This window comes from Pteronotus mesoamericanus, unplaced genomic scaffold (genome assembly GCF_021234165.1).
Source record: "Pteronotus mesoamericanus isolate MK-2021 breed Mesoamerican mustached bat unplaced genomic scaffold, CSHL_Meso_final contig_33, whole genome shotgun sequence".
Classification (NCBI taxonomy): domain Eukaryota; kingdom Metazoa; phylum Chordata; class Mammalia; order Chiroptera; family Mormoopidae; genus Pteronotus; species Pteronotus mesoamericanus.
The window spans coordinates 2,099,876-2,122,154 of record NW_026555135.1 but is presented as its reverse complement, the minus strand read 5'-3'; the positions used below and the strand labels follow the sequence as shown (position 1 = coordinate 2,122,154).

At 36.7% G+C, this 22,279-nt stretch overlaps 1 protein-coding gene across 1 annotated transcript in view; it reads right to left on the bottom strand.

Moving 5' to 3' along the window:
- The window catches only part of PPME1 (protein phosphatase methylesterase 1), a 62,653-nt gene that overhangs the window by 3,599 nt on the left and 36,775 nt on the right, over window positions 1-22,279 (bottom strand). The window contains exons 5-11 of the mRNA XM_054576263.1: window positions 21,452-21,503; window positions 16,752-16,906; window positions 15,634-15,724; window positions 11,358-11,423; window positions 9,782-9,905; window positions 4,765-4,894; window positions 3,866-3,910 (exon numbers count right to left, since the gene is read on the bottom strand). Coding sequence (XP_054432238.1) covers window positions 3,866-3,910; window positions 4,765-4,894; window positions 9,782-9,905; window positions 11,358-11,423; window positions 15,634-15,724; window positions 16,752-16,906; window positions 21,452-21,503 — 663 coding nt within the window. The remainder of the gene's footprint in view (window positions 1-3,865; window positions 3,911-4,764; window positions 4,895-9,781; window positions 9,906-11,357; window positions 11,424-15,633; window positions 15,725-16,751; window positions 16,907-21,451; window positions 21,504-22,279) is intronic.

The window sequence follows — 22,279 nt, the reverse complement described above, 5'->3', positions numbered from 1 at the left end:
GAGGGATACAGGGAGGTTTCCCCACACAGAGAAAACAGCCTACACAAAGGGAAGGCATTCGAAATGGTATTTGTTCCAAGAAATAAAAAGTCTGGTGCTTGTGAGAGTTAATAATGAGGCTGGAAAGATAAGCAAGGACCATACCATTAAGGGTTTTATAAGCTATGTTAAGGATTTTGAAATTTATTATAACAAGTTACCATGAAGAGTGCTGAACTATGTGCCAGACACTGTACTAAGCACTTCTTCACACTGTCTTATGGAACACTGTAAGCTCACAGCTAATGTGATAGCTATTAAGAGTAGGCAGAGATCAGAGGTGACCAATAAAGCAAGATCCCTAGGCATACAAGGATATGAAACCCAGAACTCCTAAAGGTAGAGAGAGCAGACTCTCAGAGCCTCAGTATCTTGATCATTTACAAAATAAGTGAGTAAGCTCTGAAAGCCCTCCTGCTCATTACACTCTGTGATTCTTACCCCGGTTACACACTGCTTCAAAATTTTTTCAAAATACTCTTCTATTCGTGTTTTAAGTTGATTCTCAAATCTACCCTATAAAACTAAGCAGGACATAGCAGCATTATTTACAATAGACAAGTACTGGAAACAGCCTAAGTGCCCATCAGCAAAAGAGTTGATCAAAGAACTGGTACATTTACACAATGGAATACTATGCAGCAGAAAGAAAGGAGCTCCTGCCCTTCGTGACAGCATGGATGCAACTAGAGAATAAGCCAGATGTTGAAAGACAAATACCATATGATCTTACCCATAAGTAGAACTCAGTCAACAAAACAAACAAACAAGAAAAATAGAACCAAGGCATTGAAACAGAGAACAAACTGATAGTGACCAGAGGGGAGGGGGAGCGGAATAATGGGGAAAATAAGGGGAAGAGTCAAGTCAAGGAACATGTATAAAGGCCCCATGGACAAGGACAAAGGGGTCGGGGCAAGGACTGAATGTGGGAAGGGGGGACAGGCAGGGCAGGGGAGAGCAATGGGAGAAAAAAGGGGACAACTGTAATTGAACAATAATACACATAAATAAATAAAAACCTAAGCAGGACAAACACTGAGGTTCTTTTTTGAGATGATAAAACTGACTGAGGCCATGATTAGTGAAGTGATTTGTCCAAGGTAGCTCAATGAATAGAGGAATTAAGACCATTCCATTCAGTAAGGCCCAGCTTATGGTCTTCCTCTTGCTGTAAGCTGCCCTGGGTATTCCAGCCTATGCTCCTCTCCCTTGAATCACTTAATGTACCACTGTGAATTCATTTGAATCCAGAGCAGTGTGTATCCTTCTTGCTTTGTAAACTTATATTTGAGGTGCCACTGGTGCTTGTCTCCATAGGAGTGTGTTATTTTTGGAAGGCCAGGGGCTAGAATCATTACTTACTCTATATCTCTAATAGGGCCCAACACAGAGCAAGACATTGAACAAGTACTGATACTTAGTAAGTCGGGGATGAATGAATAATTAAGCAAATGGCCTGATAAAATCTAGAACTCCAATTACCCTGGGACTAATAACGAGGGATGCATTTTTCACTCCTCTTTGAAAGAATGGGTATAAGAAATCAAGAACTCACACATACTAACACTACGTCCAGTTCACATAAAATAATGTGATCATGGGCGATTCTCACAATTATTTTATGAGGTGGGCACATTTCCAAACCCTCCCCTCTCATGTTACCGATGAGGAACCTTAATTTTAGAGAACCTAAATTATTTATCCAAGTTGTACCATAAATGAGTGCTGGGTTTCCAGGATTCTGTAATATAACTAATTCAGCTGGTTTAAACACAATGCTGGGAAGGCTGAGATTAGGGATCTACGCTGACTTAGCCATTTCCCTTTGCTTCATGGAATGTCTCTTATTCTAGCCATTTAATCTCTACACTTACGAGATACACTGAAAGAGAAGGTGGTCTTGGCATAACCCTTACTGGAGAAACAATGAGGAATCATGACTGCTTCCTGAAGATAAAGAAGCTATCATCTGTCACTTTTACCTCAACCACATTTCCTCATTTAAACCTCACACAGATGTATTAAGATATATCATTATCTCCATTTTATAGATGAAATAACTCTACATTAAAGAAGTTAGCAAGTCATTCAGGCCACAAACTCAGTAACAGGGATTCAAACCCAGAACTGTCTGATTCCAAGGCTGATGATCCACACTGCCTCCAAATGCTAGGCCAGTGCAGATCAACTACTTTCAGGTACTATCAGGGGCCATGTTTGATTCTTATGTGTACCCACCATCAGGGATAGGTCTTGCACAGAGAGTGCTTAGAAAAGGCTTTCTTGAACTGAATTCAAGCAAAGGCATCTAAGCTCAGAATTACCAACATCAACGCTATAAAAATCACAGTCTCAGTCCATGGTCCTTCTCCAGGATTCAGGATGCTGTGTATTTGGAGGAAGGAACAAGTATAAGGGCCTGGGCCCAGAGTCTGATAAATCATTCAGGAGCCTCTGAACAACTACTGTGAGGGAACTACTGTCCCTTTCTCTGTGGAGAGCTTGAGGACAGCTAAAAGAACAGTTTGAGGGTACCATAAAATAGTGAAGTGGAGATGTCCAACAGGTTTGGTATATGTGCCAGGTCTGGGGTTCAGAAGGGAAGAGGTATGAGTTGAATGTTTAGCTTTGGGAGTTATCAGGGTATAAATAGAAAATCCCAGGTGATTGCCCAGGGACAGTCAGTAGAAAAGAAGGAGGGTCAAGAACATAATCTATTTAAGCTGGAAACATTAGCCTTGGGGTTTGCACCACTTCTTCCCATAACCCAAAAGGTACCAATGCCTATTGAATTCACCTTCACCAAGCCTTTCATTCATACAAAAGCAAGAGCCTCCACAAAATAGGTCCCACTGCCTCCACTGACATCTGGCCAACACACCTGAACCTGAGCACATGTCACTTTCCTACTCATTAACTTCATGATGCCTGTGAGGCTGCCATCAATTTTTTCGTGTTATAAATGGAAAAAAATTAAAGCTAAGGCAGGTCAAGTAGCTAGCCCAGCTTAAAAAAATTAGTAGAAAAGAAGCAGTACTCAAATCCAGTTCTCCAAAGCTCAGAGCACTTGCTTTTACCAACCAATTCACCATGCTGTCTTCTAAATAGAGTTCATATTTTTTTGTATCTCGATTATCTTGGACCTTTCCCTTCCCTAAGACTTCTAACAATAATAAAAATACTGATAAATGTTCAGGATATCTTCTTTCACAATATTATATACCTATAGAGAGTACTTTATAGTGTATAATGCCTTTTTCAAAAAACATTGCCTCATTTTAACCCTTACAACTCTGAAACATAAATGGTGGTATAATTCTCATTTTTAGAAGGGGAAAAAAAAAAATCAAAGCTCAGAAAAGGGAAATAGTTGCCCATAATCATTGTGGGTCAGGAGCAGAGGCAGATGCCAAATTTGCATCTAACTCTAAAGCCCAAGCTCTCTCCACTGCATCTCACCATCTCAGAATATTAATTTCCACATAACTCTGCCCCTTTCTTTCCCTCAGAGAACGACCCAGAGCAGAGATTTTCAACTGGTGTGTCACAAGAATTTTTAAAACATGCAATACCTGACTATTTAATCAGGGGCACTGACCTCTTTTCTCTTAGATTGTTAAATTTTAAAAAATGACAACAGCCAACACAACAATAGCCATACAGTGTGAATGCATCAAAATTATACCTTTTTTTTTTTTGGTCAGATCATCAACAATATTATTTTTTGGTGTGCTGCAGAATTTCTGTAATTAGTTTATGTGTGCCATGAGATGAAAAAGGATGAAAATCACTGATGCAGGGATATAGTTTCTTGATGACTTACCTTGCATTTGGCCAATAGTCAGATCTTTATCCAATCTATCAACACCTAGGAAAAAAAATAAGAGAATCCGTAAGTAGCTTACTACAAAAGGCTGTGTGAAGTAGGTTTTACTGTTCAAGTATGAAGTAAAAATTGTTACCAAGTCACAAACATGATGACATTCTCAATTCATGTTAATGACAATCCTAACTCCCTGAGGGTATATTCTCACCACAGGAAGCTTTCCAGGCAATCACTTTGCTCATTTAAACTGGTATCTGAAAACAGGGTTTTACTTTTAAAAATTTCCATTATACTCAGAATATCCTTACACCACTCTAGGAGAAGGACTTGGGCTTGACCAGGTACAGAGGCCAGGCCAGAATCAGGCCATCCCAGGAGGATGTTTATGCTTCATTAGGTTTAGGGATCTGGTGTGGGGAAGAGAAAGGGCACAAATGAGTGAGGATGGTACTTCCCCTTGGAAGTTACTATCCATTTGGTGAGTAGTTATATATAACAAGAACATATTCAGATGACAATATACCTACACTGCTATGGACTGAATTGTGTCCCCCCAAAATCAAGATGGAAGTAATTAAGGTTAAATGAGGAAGTAATTGGGTTAAATGGGGTCATAAGGGTGGGACCCGCATACGATAGGATTAGTATCCTTATAAGAATAACACCAGAGAGCTTGCTTTTGCTTCCTCTCTGTCATGTAAAGACATAGCGAGAAGGCAGTTGTCTGCAAGCCAGTAAGAAAGCTCTCACCAGAACTCGACCATGCTGGTACCCTGATCTGACTTTCAGCCTCCAGAACTGTGAGAAAATAAATTTGTTGTTTGAGCCACCCAGTTTACGGTATTTTGTTAAGGCAGCCCAAATGGACTAACACACGTACACACATACACACTTACCAGCCAAGAGCAGCAATTTAGGAATAGGACAACTAAGAAAGAGATTGGATAAGCCTCGGAACCAGCCATCCCAGTATTTTTCTGTTTTTGCCAGTTCAATTCTCCACGTGTATGGATGGTCTTTCTTGGTCTGGAGGAATAAGAGCAAGTTCTGAGTCTCTGAGGACAACCCCTGGAGGAACAGAATAAAAACTAGGTCCCTAGGAAAAGGAGAGGGAAGGAAACTAGCACTTACTAAGGGCCTACTATGTCCCAGACATTTTAACATACATTTATTCCTTGTAACAACCTTTATACTGTTACTTCCATGTTTGGATAATTAGAAGTTTGCTTTTACTTTTATTAGTTTCAGTGAAGTTAGGACATTTTCTTAAGATTACAAAACTAGTAAATGGTAGAGCCAAGACTGAGCTTTTCTTATATCCACTTGGAAAGAAGAATACACCATCAAAGGATAATTACAAAAAACATGTTATGGTATGAAAAAATGCTTACAATATAATATTAAGTGAAAGGAGCAGAGTACAACATGTCATCTAAGTTATAATTACCACTGGAAAAATGTGGTATATTTTGGGAAGCAACTGGAAAGAAATACTGAAAATATGTTGATTTGTTGGTAGAGCAATTTTTCTTATATTTTGATTTATGATAATGATATAATGCTCCGGCAATAGTAATTTAAAAAAGGAAATCTGACACATATATGACAAAATGTCAATTATCTGTTAAATTTTGATATAAAGTAGATGGATGGGAACAGAGTGTGCATTCATTAAATGCATGCTGAACAAATAAATAATTCTCTATACTTTTCTGCATCATTAACATTTTGAAATACTATAACTGAAATAAATAATTGGGATACTGAATCAACCACAATATGAAAATCTAGAAGTGAACACGAGATGGCAATATATTATATTAAAGATCATTGGATGGTTAAGATGTCTATATTACCCAAAGCAATCTGCAGATTCAACACAATCTCTATCAAAATCCCAATGGCTTTTTTTTAAAAATAGAAAAATTTATCCTAAAATTCATAAGGAATCTCAAGGGACCCTGACCAGCCAAAATTTTTTTGAAAAGGAAAAAAAATGGAGGACTTACACTGATTTTGAAACATATTACAAAATAATCAAAACAGCATAGTACTGGTATACAGACAAATACCCCAATGGAATAAACTAGAAAGCCCAGAAATAAACCCTCATATATATGGTCAAATGATCTTAGACAGGGACACCAAGACCACTCAACAGGGAAAGGACAGTCTTTCCAACAAATGGCGCTGGGACAACTGAATATTCACATGCAAAAAAAAATGAAGGTACACCCCCAACCTCATACCATACAAAAAAAAATGAACTCAAAAATGGATCACAGGCTTAAATGAAGAGCTAAAACTAGAAAACTCTTAGAAGAAAACATAGGCATAAATCTTCATGACCTTGGGTTAGGCAAAGTCTTCTTAGATATGACAGACACCAAAAGCACAAGCAACAAAACAAAAAGTAGATAAATTGAATTTCATCAAAATCTAACTTTTGTACTTCCAGGAATACCATCGAGAACATGAACAAACAACCCACAGGAGAAAATATTTGCAAATCACATGTATGAAGAGCACTTACAACTTAATAATAATAATAATTTAAAAAAACATAGTTAAAATGGACAAAGGATCTGAATAGACATTTCTCCATAGAAGATACACACACAAATGACCAATAAGCACACAAAAAGATGTTCAACATCAACAGTCATTAGGGTAATGTAAATGGAAACCACAAGAATGGTTATAATTAAAAAAAAAAAGAAAGACAATAACAAGTGCTGACAAGGATGGAGAAAAACTGGATTTCTCATACATTGCTGGTGGGAATGTAAAATGGTGCAGGCACTTTGGATAATATAGTCTGGCTATTCCTCAAATGATTAAATATAGAATTAGCATCCCACAATTCCACTCATAGGTGTATAGCCAAGAGAAATAAAAACATATGTCCACACAAAAACTTGAACACAAATGTTTGCACCAGCATTATTCATAGACAGAAAGTGGGAACAACCCAAAGGTTCATTAACTGATGAGTGGAAAAGAAAATGTAGTAGTCTATCCATACAATGGAATGTTATTCAGCCATAAATAGGAATGAAGTACTAATGCATGCTACAACATGGATGAATTTTGAAAACATTAGGCTAACGTGAAAGAAGACAGTCATGAAAGATCATATATTGTATAATTTCACTTATATTAAATGCCCAGATTAGGCAAATCTATAGAGACAGAAAATAGATTAATCGTTCCCTAGGGATGGGAAGGTTAGGGAAAAATGAAAAGTGGTAACAGTATGACATTATTTTTTAAAGTGATGAAAATGTTCTAAAATTAAATTGTTGTGATGGTTGCATAACTTTGTGGCTATACTTTAAAAAAACAATGAACTGTACACTTTCGATAAGTTATCTCTCAATAAAACAGTTAAACAGATTTATGCATAAAGGAACATCTCTTTGACAACTGAAGTTTATTTCCTCAAAGACCAAAGCTTAAATGTTTCCCCTTTCTTTTCAGCATTTTAAGCATTTTGTACTAGATTTGCTTCTCCTTTCCCCATTAAATGTATATCTTTATCCTCTTTTACACAGCAGAATGGATGCAAATGACTTCTTATGCATGTCTCAAGGTCATTTCAAACACCACTTTTTATATTGTGCAAGAGCAGAGATGCTCCAAAGGGCTAATGGGCCCTAAATGGCACCTATATACCAAGCTTTAGAAGTTGCAAATGTTGGGTGTTTTTTTTTTTTTTTGCATTGTTATATTTAATCTGTATTAACATTTTCTCTATCATTTTATTTAATAAATAAATTTAGTTACTTTTCTTTATTGAGATATAATTGACATACAGCACTATGTAGATTTAAGGTGTACAATAGTGTTGATTTGATACATTGATACATTACAATATGATTACCACCATAGCATTAGGTAATAATACCTCTCTCATGTCACGTAACTGTCATTTCTTTTTGTGGTGAGAACAATGAAGATCTAGTCTCTTAGCAACAACAGTATCGTTGCCTATAATTACTACGCTCTGCATGAGATCTCCAGGTCTTATGTACCTACTAGTTGTAAGAAGTTGTGATTGTTGTTTGGAGTTTCTTCATGTCTTTCCTCAATTATAGACTGTTTAGTTATATTCCTTATTGCTTGATGTGCCTATATAAACTTCTGGAGTTTATATATTGGGTGTATAAAAATTTGAAAAGAAAAAATGAGTTGGAATTAAAAAATCAGAGAACCTGCCCTGACTGGTGTGACTCACCTGGTTGGGCATCATCTCCCAAAGTGAAAGGTTACCAGTTTGACTTCTGGTTAGGGCACGTACAAGACACAACCAATCGAATTTTACCTCCCCCTCTTTCTTTCTCCCTTCCCTTCTCTCATAAATAAATAAATAAAACAAAAACAGAGGATATGGTGTGTTTTAGCATGAACATTTATGTGTGATCATAGGCAAGTATATGTACCTGAGTTGTAAAACAGTAATAATATATACAACACAGGGCTAAAATGAGAATTAGATATGATAAATGGGAAGCACTCAGTGTAGATCCTACCACATAAAAGGTAAAAAGTAATTGATATTCTGTATCAGAGTCTCAAATCCACTAAATACTATGTGATTACCTTGGACAAGTCTTTTTCTCTCAGTTTCCACACTGTTAACATGGGAGAAAAGATCTTCCCTCATCTCTCAGAGTACTGAGAGGCAAGCTGATCATACATTATGTATATTTTTGCAACCACCAAAAAGGTACAAGGTATTTATTATTCACTCATCTTAAGGATGACAAGAAGATCCTCATTAAATAAAAAATACAGTTTAAAAAAATAGTTTCCCCCTTGATAAACAGCAGCATCTCCAAATGCAAAGGAATATGTGGTGTACACCAAGTCCATTCATTACCTGCCATCAGTGAGATGTTTATATAGTCCATCATCCATCACAGAAAGTCTGGGGTCATGCTGAGCCCTTTTCGCCACTATCCTCAAATCAACTGTTCAGCAAGTACTCACAGAACACTTTCTATGCACACAATCCTTAGCTAAATGATGAGGGAAATTCATATAGAATATCAGTTCCTGTCCTTAAAATTCATAGGTTATTTTTGTTGGGAGACAATTCTTGAGCAATTAAAGGACATTGAATCTGCATTCTGACTACCAGAAGACCACAGTATCTTTTAATGTGGCTTATGAAAATAAGTTCTATGAGTTAGCCACAACTTCAAAAAAACAAAGTGCTGCCCTGGACAGGTGGCTCAGCTGGTTGGAGCATCATCCCGTGCACCAAAAAGGCTGAGGGTTCGATTCCTGGTCAGGACACATATCTAGGTTGCAGGTTTGATTTCCATTTGGGATGTGTACAGGAGGCAATTGATCCATGTATCTCTGTCACATTGATGATTCATTTTCTCTCTTCTTCCTGCCCCCCACCCTCTCTTTCTAAAATCAATAAACATGTCTTTGGGTGAGGACTGAGGACAAAATGTTAAAAAACAAACAAACAAGCAAGGAAACAAACAAAAACAAAGTGCCGAGTTACATCGTCTAGACTCTCGGCACTGCACTGGAGAGGACTGACATAAACTTAGGTCAGAAAGCTTTCCAAAGGAGATACACCTTAAAAGATGGGTAAGATTTGGATAGGTTTAGTATAGAATGGTAGGAATAGAGATTATCGCATGAAATAAACCATAGAAACAGAAGAACAGAGGTAAGAAAGAGCCTAATGGAGAAGCAGTCTTTTTGAGGGTAGGGTATAGACTATAAATTTTATGTTGTAATTTGTCAGCACTATCTACAACTGCCTTATATCTTACAGATAATGCCTTTGCTCCCTAAAATATCTAATGATAGACAAAAAGGATGTCACCTCCCTTTCCCTATCCTCACACACTCGGAACCATTCCCTATCCCATGCAGGATTTTACCCACCTCCATGTCATCTTCCTTTTTCCTCTTGTTTACTGACTCACTTCCTTCTTCGTCTTCTTCTTCTTCCTCTATGATTCCTTCCACTATAGATTTTGAGCCTTCTGGACTTGTAATTCCTTCACACCTGTTTTTTAAGAAAGTGCTGTCACAAAACCCTTTTCTATACACAAATTATCTCAGAAATACTGATATGTATGGCCTTTTATAATCAAATGTTAGTTAAAACTTAACAATGCTCCTGGGAGAAAGATGTGAATAATGTGTTTTTAAAAATGTAAAAAGTAGACCGGAACTGTGGAAGGTTGTGACCAATGTATGCTATACTCCAGGGGTGTTTTCCAGTTCTTGCACCAATACTTTCCCACAGAAAGGAGTACCCAATTCCTGAGGCATGGTGACAAAGATTTTTATTGGCATTGTTTTATATCATCCTTTTAACAATCCTATGAAGTAGGCCCAAAGAGTTAAAAAACAGTCCAGGATCACCTAGGTCATGAGTAGATGAAGCTGGTAGGCAAATTCAGGCCCAATTAAAAGTAGTACAAGGCTCAAACAGAATGGTAAAAAGCCCCCACTTTTTTACTAGCTTATAGAAACTGGCAATCACAGTAACCATGCCAGCTGAACCTTGCAGATTAGAACATCTGATCAGTTTCCTCAACACATAAATTGCAATAAAAAAAAAATGAGAAAGATAGTGGTGGAATCTATAGAGTGCATACTGAAATTTTACAGAGGAAATTGCGTTTGTCTGGAATTTGTTTCAAAATATTTGATGCTTCAGGGAAATGGGTACAGACAAAACAAGACTGGCCATGAGTCAGTAACTGTTGAAAGTGGGCAATGGGTATACTGTGTTTCATTGTATTATTCTACTTTTATATGTCTGAAAATTTTCAATAATGCAAGTTTTTAAAAAATGAGATATTGTACATAAAATACCCAGGCACAGTGCCTGGCAAACAGCACCCATTCAATAATCCATTATCATTTTCATCAACTCTTGTGTTTCCTATCTGTTCCACTGGGCAACATTTTCTCTATTCACCTTAAGTTTATTTTGTGACTACACAGCAATGCCCAGGACTCATGTAACACTATCCAGAAGATCAATTAGGCTAAATAATCTTGGCTCACCTTAGAATCTGGCTTCCACTCAGGCTATGCTAACACTTTTATGCTATAATTTCCTTATAACCATATTTGGCTTAGAAGGAGAGTTATCAGAATAAAACCATACTACTAGCACTTGAGTGGACACTTCATTTTTAATATCCATTCTCTGGGACTCTTCACCTTTAACACCTAGAGTTGTGCTAACAGGATAATCCAATACTATATAAAAGACACAATGCAGTCTTGGGATTTCCTCAAAAAACAGAAAGAAAACAGAAAAGAAAATCTATACAACTAGCTCAACTGAGCTCACTTGTAAAATTTATCTAAAATAATGAAGGTATTCCAATGATGGTAGGATAAGTATATGAGGAAAAAAAAAACAAGCCTGTAATTCCCTCACCATGCTTCATTCTCTAACCAGCCCAACAGATAAAATAAGGGGAAAAATAAGACCTACTGTTTGACTTGGCCAACCATTGAGACACGGGCCGACTCCAGATTTCTAATTTGGCCACTCTTCACACTAGAAGAGAAAAGTAAGAAGAGGGAGAGGTTATTCAACATCCATCTTATCATGTCACTAGGGTCAAATGAATAATTCTACAGATTCTGTAGGACCTACTAAAGAGTTATGGCTACCACTATAGCTTACATGGAGATTACCACTACTTCCCACTTGGTTATTATGTCTATAAAATGAGTAAAAATTAGATAAAAACATTGAAGCCATTTCAGTTCTGAGAATATTTGCCAGGAAGATACTATGTGTCAGGTCTGTGCTCAAGAAGCACATAATTCAGTGGGGAAAAACCACATTCAGATAAGGCAAAGTTCAAAGGAATCAGCTTTATTTTGAATGAGGAGGTTAGAGAAAGCTTCCCAATTGTCCTGTCTAAACTACAAACTGAAGATAAGAAGTAAAAGATAAAAGAGGGTGGTCAGAGCAGTATTGGCAGAGGGCACATTTGTGTGAACAAAGGCACAGTGATGTGAGAGTCAACAGGATGATGACTTTAGAGGAAAGGAGCACGGACAAGCAAAGGGGCAGCGTGACAGGGCTTTGTATGCCATGATACAGAGCTTAGGAACTCAGACTCCCTCTTAATAGATTCATTTTCTCTAAGTTGTCTAAGTATGTCTAAGGGCCAAGCAAAATGACTACCTGACACCACATGTAGCAGGTCACCAGAATCAAACCTCACTTTTTAGCTTAAACAAACATGTAAAATTTTAAAGCGCATCCCCTTTAAATAATCCTTGTTTATTATTTTAATGATAAACAGAAGCAATTAGAATTACTACTTCATTTTTCTACCATGAACTAAATCTAAAGTAATACAAATCCACCAGCATTCATGATCATATATTCTGCTTTGATGACAGTTTAATACATGAAATATCTCTGTTCCTACTCAAGGCCAACCATGGGTACTGGTTCCCATTCCCTCTTGCTTAGGAGGGCATATTGTTTTCTTTAGTTATCTTCTTTCTCTCCTATGTCACCATTTTTTTTTCTCTATTGGACATTATAAAACATCCTTTAAAAACATTCTCAACCCCACTTTTACTACTAGAAACTATCTCATTTCTCTGTTCTCCTAAACAACAAAACTTCTCAAATAAGTTCTCATCTGCTTTCTCTACTTTATCACCTCCCATCCTTTCCTCAACTAATACCCCCAACTTAAAACAGATTTTTATTTCCCAATTATTTTCTGAGATTTCCTTTGTGAAACTGCCTCCATCATGTCAATTCTAATGGTCATTTCTTAGTCCTAATCTTAGGTGATTTCGCAGCATTATTTGACACAAATGGTCTTTCCCTCCTTCTAGAAACATATGCTATACTCTCCTGGTTTTCCTTCTATCTGAGCAACTGTGCCTTTTCAGTTTCCTTTGTTGGATCTTCCCCCTCTTCCGAAGGCATATTTAGACAACTCAGAGAAAACGAATCTTTTAAGATGGAGTCTGAGCTCCTAAGCTCTGTATCATGGCATACAAAGCCCTGTCACGCTGCCCCTTTGCTTGTCCCTGCTCCTTTCCTCTAAAGTCATCATCCTGTTGACTTTCACGTCACTGTGTACCAAGGATCAGTTCTTGGATCTTTTTTCTATCACCATCAAATCCCTAGCTGATTGCATTAAATCTTTTTGGTTTAAATACTGTCTATGCAATAATTATTCTTCAAATTATCTCTAGCTCAACCTCTCCTAACTACAGACAGTCCCTGACTTATGATGGTTCAACTTTACAATGGTATGAAAGTGATACTTAACATTTCCATTTAGATGTATCATATAAGCATTTCAGCTTTTCCAAATAAAAATCCTGATTCTCTGCCTCTTACCTGCTCCCAAATTTACTTCTCTTTGTCTCTACCATTCACCCAATTGTTTGGGCTAAAATCCTATAAGTCATCCTTGAGTGCAGCCCCTCTCCCCACCTGCATCCTATAAGTAAGACAGTCCTATCAGTTCTGCCTTCAAAATACATTCCAAATGGCGCTACTTCCTCTGCCGCCATCCTTGTCTATGCTTACCATCATCACTCTCCTATACTACTACCACTGTCTCCTAACCAATTTCCCACTTCCATTATCACCCCTACTTCCCCTTCCTTGTTCTACTGTTTTCCTCAGAGCAGCCAGAGTAGGTAGAACCAAGATGCAAATCTGTATCTGCCCAACTTCAAAGCCCAGGCTCTTAATGACCAGACCATACTGGCTCTCATTAGGATGACCAAGAAAACATAAGCAGGAATGCACTTTGCTTTAAATCTTTATTGAATTAAATAGGTTGGTTTAGTACTTCAACATGATTTTTTTTTTAAAAAAACCTGGAATAGCCAAAATGACCACAAGTCTTAATTTGATTCAGGTATCTAGCAGAGTACAAAACAAAATTAGTAAATGTTTCATAGTATTCTTTCCGATTCTCAGGCTCAGAAAGTGGTGTCTAAAAATCAGTGGCTTTCATAGAACCCAGAACATTTTAACATTCAACAAACCTTATACTATCCTACATCTGCCTCTAGAATCGAGATTCTATCTCCTTTAAGGGAAGGTCCAAGATGACTGTCAGGCTGGACTGGATGCCTATCTTCTCTACCTCCTGTGCTTCCTTCACTGTATTGTGTGTATGTATTTACTTGTTGATGTTGGTATCCCCAACGAGTAAATACATAAGAACTAAGCCTGATTCATCTCCAATTCTTAGATCAGAGAGTGATACATCTTAGGAACAAAAAAAAAAGTGTTTATTGAATAAATTTAAAAAGTTATTTGGAATAATCTTCTCACTAGTTGTTACTAGGGAAGCAGACAGAGTACCCAAGCTACATGTTGAGCTGGCAGCAGCTGCATTCTCAATGCTGTGACTTGCCCAAGATAGAGGTCTCGGGTGCTTCTGAGAGATTTGTAGCATGAACATGGTAAGTAGAAGCAACTTCACTAAACACACACATCATTCTGGCAAGCTATATTTGGCATGAGACCCTCTGTCCCAGGAAAACTTCCTTAGGATATATTTACCAGGTCCTTAATTTCCATTTGATATCTCTGATTCAGTTGACAGATTATGTTCTGCCTGCTAGGGCAGCCAGCAGTACGCTTTATGCTAAACAAAGGTACAAAAGAAATAGAGAATAGCTGCTGCCCTTATGAGGCAGGAAGGGAATTAAGACAGAAATGAAAATAATATAAGCATATCCCTTAAAGGAGGAGTAGAAGACTTAAGGGGTAAACGGTATAATATAATATAGACTTAAAGGTCTCAAGCTATTTTACTAAGGCAGTGAACTGTGTGGTTTAGGGGAGTTAGAGAAAGGTTCTGGAGAAGGTACTGAAAATGGATTTTGAAGAGTAGGTAGGAAGATGGGATACTAAAGACATTTTATCCCAAGACTGATTTCATTGAGGGGAGGGACAGTGTTTTACTTATCTCTGAATTGTTACCCTTCAGCACAAAGTGTTTAATAAATATTTAATCAAATACTTGGTTGAATTAATGAATAAATTAATGACTGAATAGCCTTCACTTAAGTGAAAGCCATAGACAATTGTCAGTAATTTTAATGAAAATGATTTATCCAAAGGGTTTTTATTTACCCAAAACAAAAAAAAATCCTGAAAAAGGGATGTATATCAACCTCTGTTTCTCCATCCTTTTCTCTAGAACACAGAAAGTAAATCTAGACCCATGAAGCATCAGAGGTGGAAGAGGTCTTAAAGAGTCTCACTTAGTCTAAACTCTCACCTTAGAAATGGGAATAGCCAGACAGCAGATGATCCATAATCACTGAGACTGTAGGACATACTATGGTGTATTAGAAAAAGGGTGGATTTTATGCAACTGAGACCAGTGTGAAACATTTAAAATACAGGGTCCGACAGAAGTAAGGCTTGTTTAAGTGTGGCTGGTAGGATACATGAATGTCTCACACAAGATGGACAGCAATTTGAACATTTCACCGAAAATGTCATATGGTGTGCTTGAGTGTGATTGTTGTTGTGTTACAGAATTACATGCTTATGATTTTGTAATAAAAAAGGAGCGTTATTTGTGCTGGACCCTGTATTTTTAAAAAATTCTGGTATTTATATAATTGTTTCCACCCATGAAATTACAATAAAGCTAAAGCAAGAAATTATTCCTTTGAACTTGGCGCTTGACGTGATGAAAAAGAAAGCTGCAATCTAAAATTAAAAATATAGACAACATAGGTTTGTGGATTACCTCCATTCAATGGCATTCTCCAGAGACTTGAAGGTTTTAGGACGACCGCGTAAGAAATTCTGCATGCTATTAAGGGCATCCATGGCTGTACCTAGATATTAAACAAAATATTTAACCACAGCACTTAACATTTCCCAAGCATTTACACTTATTGCGCCAACTATATACACATGCCCTCAATGACAGCAGAATTCAGTGCTACTTGGGGAAAAAAAAAGGATGCAGTTTAATAAAATTCAGAAGACTAATAATGTGATAGCCAGGTTCCAAGATGGCCTCCAATGATTTTGCCTCCTGGTATTCTCTCCTTTGTGAAGTAACCCTATAATGAATGGGGCTGCCTTGTATAAGCAATAGTGTGACTTCTGAGACTGGGTCATAGAAGATGCGAGAGTTTCTTTTTGTATGTTAAATAAAATTAGGGGACATACAATTAAAATATTATGCAGCCATAAAAGAAGTTTATGAAGAGTTTCTTATGTCATGGAGAATGATTTTGTAATGTGGGGTGCAGGCGAAACTAGGTGAAAGTGTTAAAAAATACAAACTTCCAATTACAAAATCAGTTCTGGGGATGCAATGTACAGCATGATGACTACAGTTAATACTGTACTATATATTTAAAAGTTGTAAGAGACTAGATCTTAAAGTTCTCATGACAAAGAGAAAAATTTTTTAAACTATGTGTAGTGGTAAATATTAACTAGACATATTACGGTGATCATTTTGCAATATATACATGGTGGCAAAAGTTAGGTTTACAGTTATGAGTATGCAACACACAGAGTTCATTCTTGTATTATTACTTATTACTATATTATTTCCCATATGAACAACTGTAAACTTACTTTTGCCCCACCCTGTATATATATCAAATCATTATATTGTACACCTGTAACTAATACGAAGTTACATGTCCATTATATCCCAATTAAAAAAAAAAAATTGGAATGCCTTTGCCACAAAATAGCACAAAACAAAGATACAAAAGACAAAGGGATATATTTCATGATGAATGAAACCAATAATAAATTAACACACAAAAACAATAATCTACCATGGGTAGTGCTTATAAGTCAAAGATTTTGATTTGGGTAGCTTAGCACAAGAAAATTTACCTTCCACAACATCAATCATGCAGAGACCCAGGAGGCTTGGCACCAGGTTGGATGATGCTGTGTGGACTGCAATAGCACCACCCATGCTATGTCCAATTAGCATAATTGGAGGAGGGAGGTCCCCATACATGGCTTCAACCACATTGCCAACATCTCTGCAAAGAGAGGGAAAAAAAGCTGGAAATGCTCTCTGTCAACACTGTAAAGTAGTTTTCTTTCCTAGCTCCTTCCTTTGGTCTGTAACTAACAGGTCTCGGACTGCAGAGACTGCAGAGCAGTCTACTGGGCCATCTTACAAATGTAACTATATAAAACTCCTAACACGTCCCCGACATCTATACACATAGCCACATGCCTAGCTCTTTTGAAAAATGGCTGTTTAAGGACCAAGAATCCAAATTTCCTGACTTTCATTTACACTACACTTTCACTGCACACTTAGTACACTTACATAAATATATACTTTTAGTTTAAACCTAAGCTTGAAACTGTGGACAAAATATTTAATTGCTCTATGCTCCAGTTTCCCCATCTATAAAACAGAAAAATAACTTTATTAAGCATTATAATGTAGTGAAGTTTGGAGTCACAAGATGAATTATAGCCCTGGTCTATTTTTTACTCTATGGACTTGGATTAGTTATTTAAACCTCTCAGAGTTTCAACATCTATAAAATGAAAGTAAGAATATCATTTACTATTCTGAATTGCTGTGAGAATTAACTGAGTGAATGTAAAAATGCTTTGAAAAAAGTGCTATATAAATGTTAATTATTATTTGTAATATGTCATGTAAAGTTGTTTGAAGTATGAACATAAATGTAAGTATAGTGTTCTGAGAAACTAGAAAGATGTTCACAGCTTTTATTGGTTTCTGTACTAGCCTTTAATTATGAGTGGATCTGTTTAACAAAGTTAAACTTTACAGCTTTGAAAATGAGAACTGAAGTAGGAACTTTGGTTTTTATTTGCTATAGGCCTTCTATGCTATAGCAATAGTAAGTATGGTGCGTTTGTATGAACCATGGGCTCTACTGTCTTCTTTTGGGAGTGGCTGAGTCAGTCAAGTTCAAAGACAGTTTTGTCTTGCTGAGTGTCACAACATACCTCAAGCACTCACATAGAGTTAGCCAAATACAGCAGGTGTGGATGAAGGGACATAGCCTTTCAAATATGGTCTCCACAGTACTGAGAATTGCAAAGGTAAATGTTTGTTACGGAATTAATCTTAAAAACCTCATAAAACAATTACATATGTTAATCCAGTAGCTGCAACATCTGCAGACAATCTGAATGGGAAATAAAGGAGGCCACACAATTTTATAAGTGAAAATGAATAATAGTCTAATATCCACTTGGAGTTAAATTTAAGGCTAACATCTTGAATTAGGAGCAGATATAATGAGTAAAATAAAAGGATGCTACAGAAGATTATCTAAATCCAGGTCTCCTTAAAATACATGCATGAAGGTGGACAGAGTCTGAAACAAACCAACTTAATATTGCATCTAAACTTAGGATAGATCTATTTCATCCAGATAAAAGTTGGTTATGATCAATCACTTGATCATCTATCACCAAGAGAAATGTATCCTTCTCAAAGTTAGTCAAAGTATTCAGTCACCAAGATCAGGGCCTTATTTGAGACATGACCTGAAATTCCAGAGAAATAAAGATGAAGTAGAGGGGATTAACAGTAAATCTAGTTTGTAACTGGATGTCCCACAATTTTAGTTTTAGGAGGATTCCATCATACTTATTAATACTACGTTCATTTTCTGAGGGCAGTATAGCATAACAGACATAACAGAAAAATGAATACCAGAGTCACCTAAGCTCAAATCTTGGCTCTCCTACTTTCAGTAGAGTTGCATCCTATGTAGGGTATAGGTTCTAAAGTTGATATGTAAGGTGAAAATCATGCTTCCAGTAGAATTTGAAAACCTCACTGATCACCCATTAAGTATGCCCATTTTGGGGTTTTTGTTTCTCAGAGTGATTGAATTAAGAAATCATATAAATGTGTTATTGCTTAGACTATTTCAGCAAGAATTCAACTTACTGGCTCTTCTCATTCTTGGTAATCATCATCAGTTCTAAAAAATTTTAATCATTTATTTTCTTTTTAGCTTTCTTGTGTCAGTTACCAACTTACTGTCTCTCAGCTCCAATTCATATTACATTGCATTTTCTGCAAAATTGGATCTGAAGCCTTGAAATGTTTTTCCTTTGCCAGCTGGCAAGATGTTAAGAGGACATAGGAGAGATATTGCACAAAGAGAGGGTTTTGGTCCTGATTCATGTGTGTTTACCCCATAAGCTCTTTTAACTTGCAGGTCCCTAGTACCCAGGTCCTACAGCATGGGAAGCCCCCAGCGTCTGCACCACATACAGCTTCCCCAGTGCCAACTTCTCCAGCATTCATCCTCCCATGAGCAATGTTTTTTACTGGGTTTACTGAGATATAATTGGTATACAATAAAAGTGGTCCGTAATTAATGCACACAATTTGGTAAGTTTGGAAATTTACATTTATTATTTATATTTGTGTTAATATCACCACAATTAAGAATTACCTTGATCACATCCATCACCTTCAGAAGTTGCCATGCATCACTTCTGTGTGTATGTGTTTGTGTATGGGTATACGTGGTAATAACACAACATAAATCTACCCTTTTAACCTTTTAAGAACACAATATCTTATTGATATCTATTGGCACCATGTTGCACAGCAGATGTCTGGAACCACCCCCAATATTTATGTTGCAGAGTGCCTCTGGTGAGATAATCTCCCTCTGAACAACTTCCCCTGTACCCTAGAGAGCAGAATTATGGCAAGTTCTACCAATGTGACATCAAAGTGACTTCTCCGCCTCCATTCAGAGCCACAGTCATGAGTTCTCCATCAGGATTTAGATCTCAACCTTTACCCATTAGTGTTTTACCTCAGCCCAAGGAAATAATGGCGGCTGCTTCCATCAGCTATTACTGTGTTCCTCTTACCTGTAGAATTACTCAGCTTTACTGAGGTATAATTGATAAATAAAACTGTAATATCCTTAAAGTGTACATAATTTGACACACGGATAAAGTGTGAAATGATTCCCACAATCAAGTTAATTAACTCTATATTCTTTATAGAGTTCTCTTTACTTCTTACTAGCCAATTCTTCATTACCGCAATCCCATGTTATAGTTCATAAAATCTTTAAACTTCCCCTGTTCGAATTACTATGTGGTTTCTCTCTCCTGTTTGTCCCAGACTGATACATTATTGGGAAGGTCCTCAATTAATTCTTCAATTTCCTCCAGAAAGCCAGCCAAGCCATCATCACCCTTTATCTGGTTGCCTGGCCACTTAAATGATGTATTTCACTTTTTTGTCAACATTCAAAAAACCCTTTATGCGCTTAAAAATCATTCATAAATCTTTCCATAGGTATGACTAACATGCTTATTTTAGGCTTTATTGTTCTCACATTACAAAGGCAGGAGGAACAACTGAGGGAACAGATTCTTGGCTCCCTTTCTGTGGTTTCTCAGGCATATGTTCATTGAGTAAAATGATATTCATACATTTTTTTCTCCCCCCTACCCAAGCATTATAATGGAATGATCACAATTTCAGTCTATTAACTGCGTGACCCGATATAGTTATTCAACCTATCTGAGCTACTTTCCTCACTGGTTAAAAAAAAAAAAAAAAGATAATATCTAAACAGTTAATGTACATAAATTTATATATCTTAAGTAAATTAATTATTTATTCTTAATAAATGCTTATTTTATGCTTAATAAAGCCTGGCAAATAGAAAGGATGTAAGTAGTACATACTATAACAGTAAAATTACAGTCATATGAGTTTACGTTCTAAAAGAAAACTGTTTACTCTTGGATTAAAGGTTCTAAAATAAGAAGAGACAAGATATTTTTGACCAAAGTTGGTTAACTACTTGAGAAGACATGTATTAACTACATGAAAGAGCATGTATTAAAGCAGGGTAGTGAGAAGAATTCTGCTTACAATACAGGGCAGTAGTTTCCAAACACCTGCCATAGGACTGACTGTATCAGATTCCTCTATAGAGCTTTATCAAAATATAAATGCTCATATCCCACTACTAGAAGTACTAATTCAGTTGTTGTAGGGTAGAGCCAAATCATCTGTATTTTAATCACTTTTCAGGTGATTCTGATGAGTGACCAGGTTTGAGAGCCACAGTATATGCTACATTCATCTTTTGAGGCCTAGGGTATAACTACATTTTCCTTTAATACTCTGTTTCTGTCTTACTACAAAAGTTGGACAAACAATGCGGCCAAGATACCTTAAGAACATTTCACAGGACCTCTTGTATACAACTACTTTTCCAAGAATGAGTCCCCAATTGATATCCAGATTCTATTCAACATTATCACAAAAGAAAATTTTTCAAAAGCCAACACAAACTAAAATGTGCCCCAAAGAATTTCCCAGTGTTTTATGTATGACTGTCACATTGAATATAACAAAAAGTGAATGTTTCTTTCAAGATTAAATAGAAAGGAAACACCAGATATAGAAGTAAAAAAAAAAAAACAACGAAGAATGTACTAATTATTGTCCAAAAATCTCACCAAGAGAATGATAAAGGTGTATTATTCTTTATAATACTAATGAAAACCAGGTGATGTATAAACAGTATTAGATTACTTACTTTGCCATTGTTTCTGCTGACAGGTCTTCAGAATTCTTGACTTTCGTTTCACCTAAAAAAATAATAAAAACAATTTTTTTAATCTTCACCTGAGGACATTTTTTTTATTGTCTTTAGAGAGAAAGGAAGGGAGAAAGAGAAATGATGCCCTGACCAGTGTGGCTTGGGTAGGTGTCATCCTGTGAAATTCAAGGTCGTGGGTCTGATTCCCAGTCAGGGAACATACATGGATTGCAGATTGAGTCCCTGGTGGGGCATGTTCAAGAGGCAACCAATCAATGTTTCTCTCTCACATTGATGTTTCTCTCCCTCTCCTTCTCCTTCCCTTCCCCCTCGCCAATAATAAATAAAATCTTTTTTTTAAAAAAAAGGGAAAAAGAAACATCACTGTAAGAGAGAAGCGACTGGTTGCCTCCTATATGTGCCTGGACCAGGTATCAAATCCAAAACCTTTTGGTGCAGGGAGGGACAACACTCCAACCGAGCCACACCAGCCCAGGCTAAAAATATTTTAGAAATAAAATTCCCAAGGACAGGAATTATAAATGTGAGAGTATTCTCTTTCAAAAATCTCACTTTTGAACAATGAAACAGGGACTTTATACTTACATACGAGGAAGGGCCCAAAAAGCCCAAAATTTATTTATAAAAAATTGTGTATTTATCTTACATGTTTAAACTTCAGTCACCTTCAAAGTTCTCTCCATTTGATGCCATACATCTATTGAGACTTTTTGCCACTGCTCAAAATAGTTTTTGAACTTATCGATATTTGACGCCTTCTAGTGCTTCTGATATTTTTGTTTCACCTTTCCACACTGGCAAAAC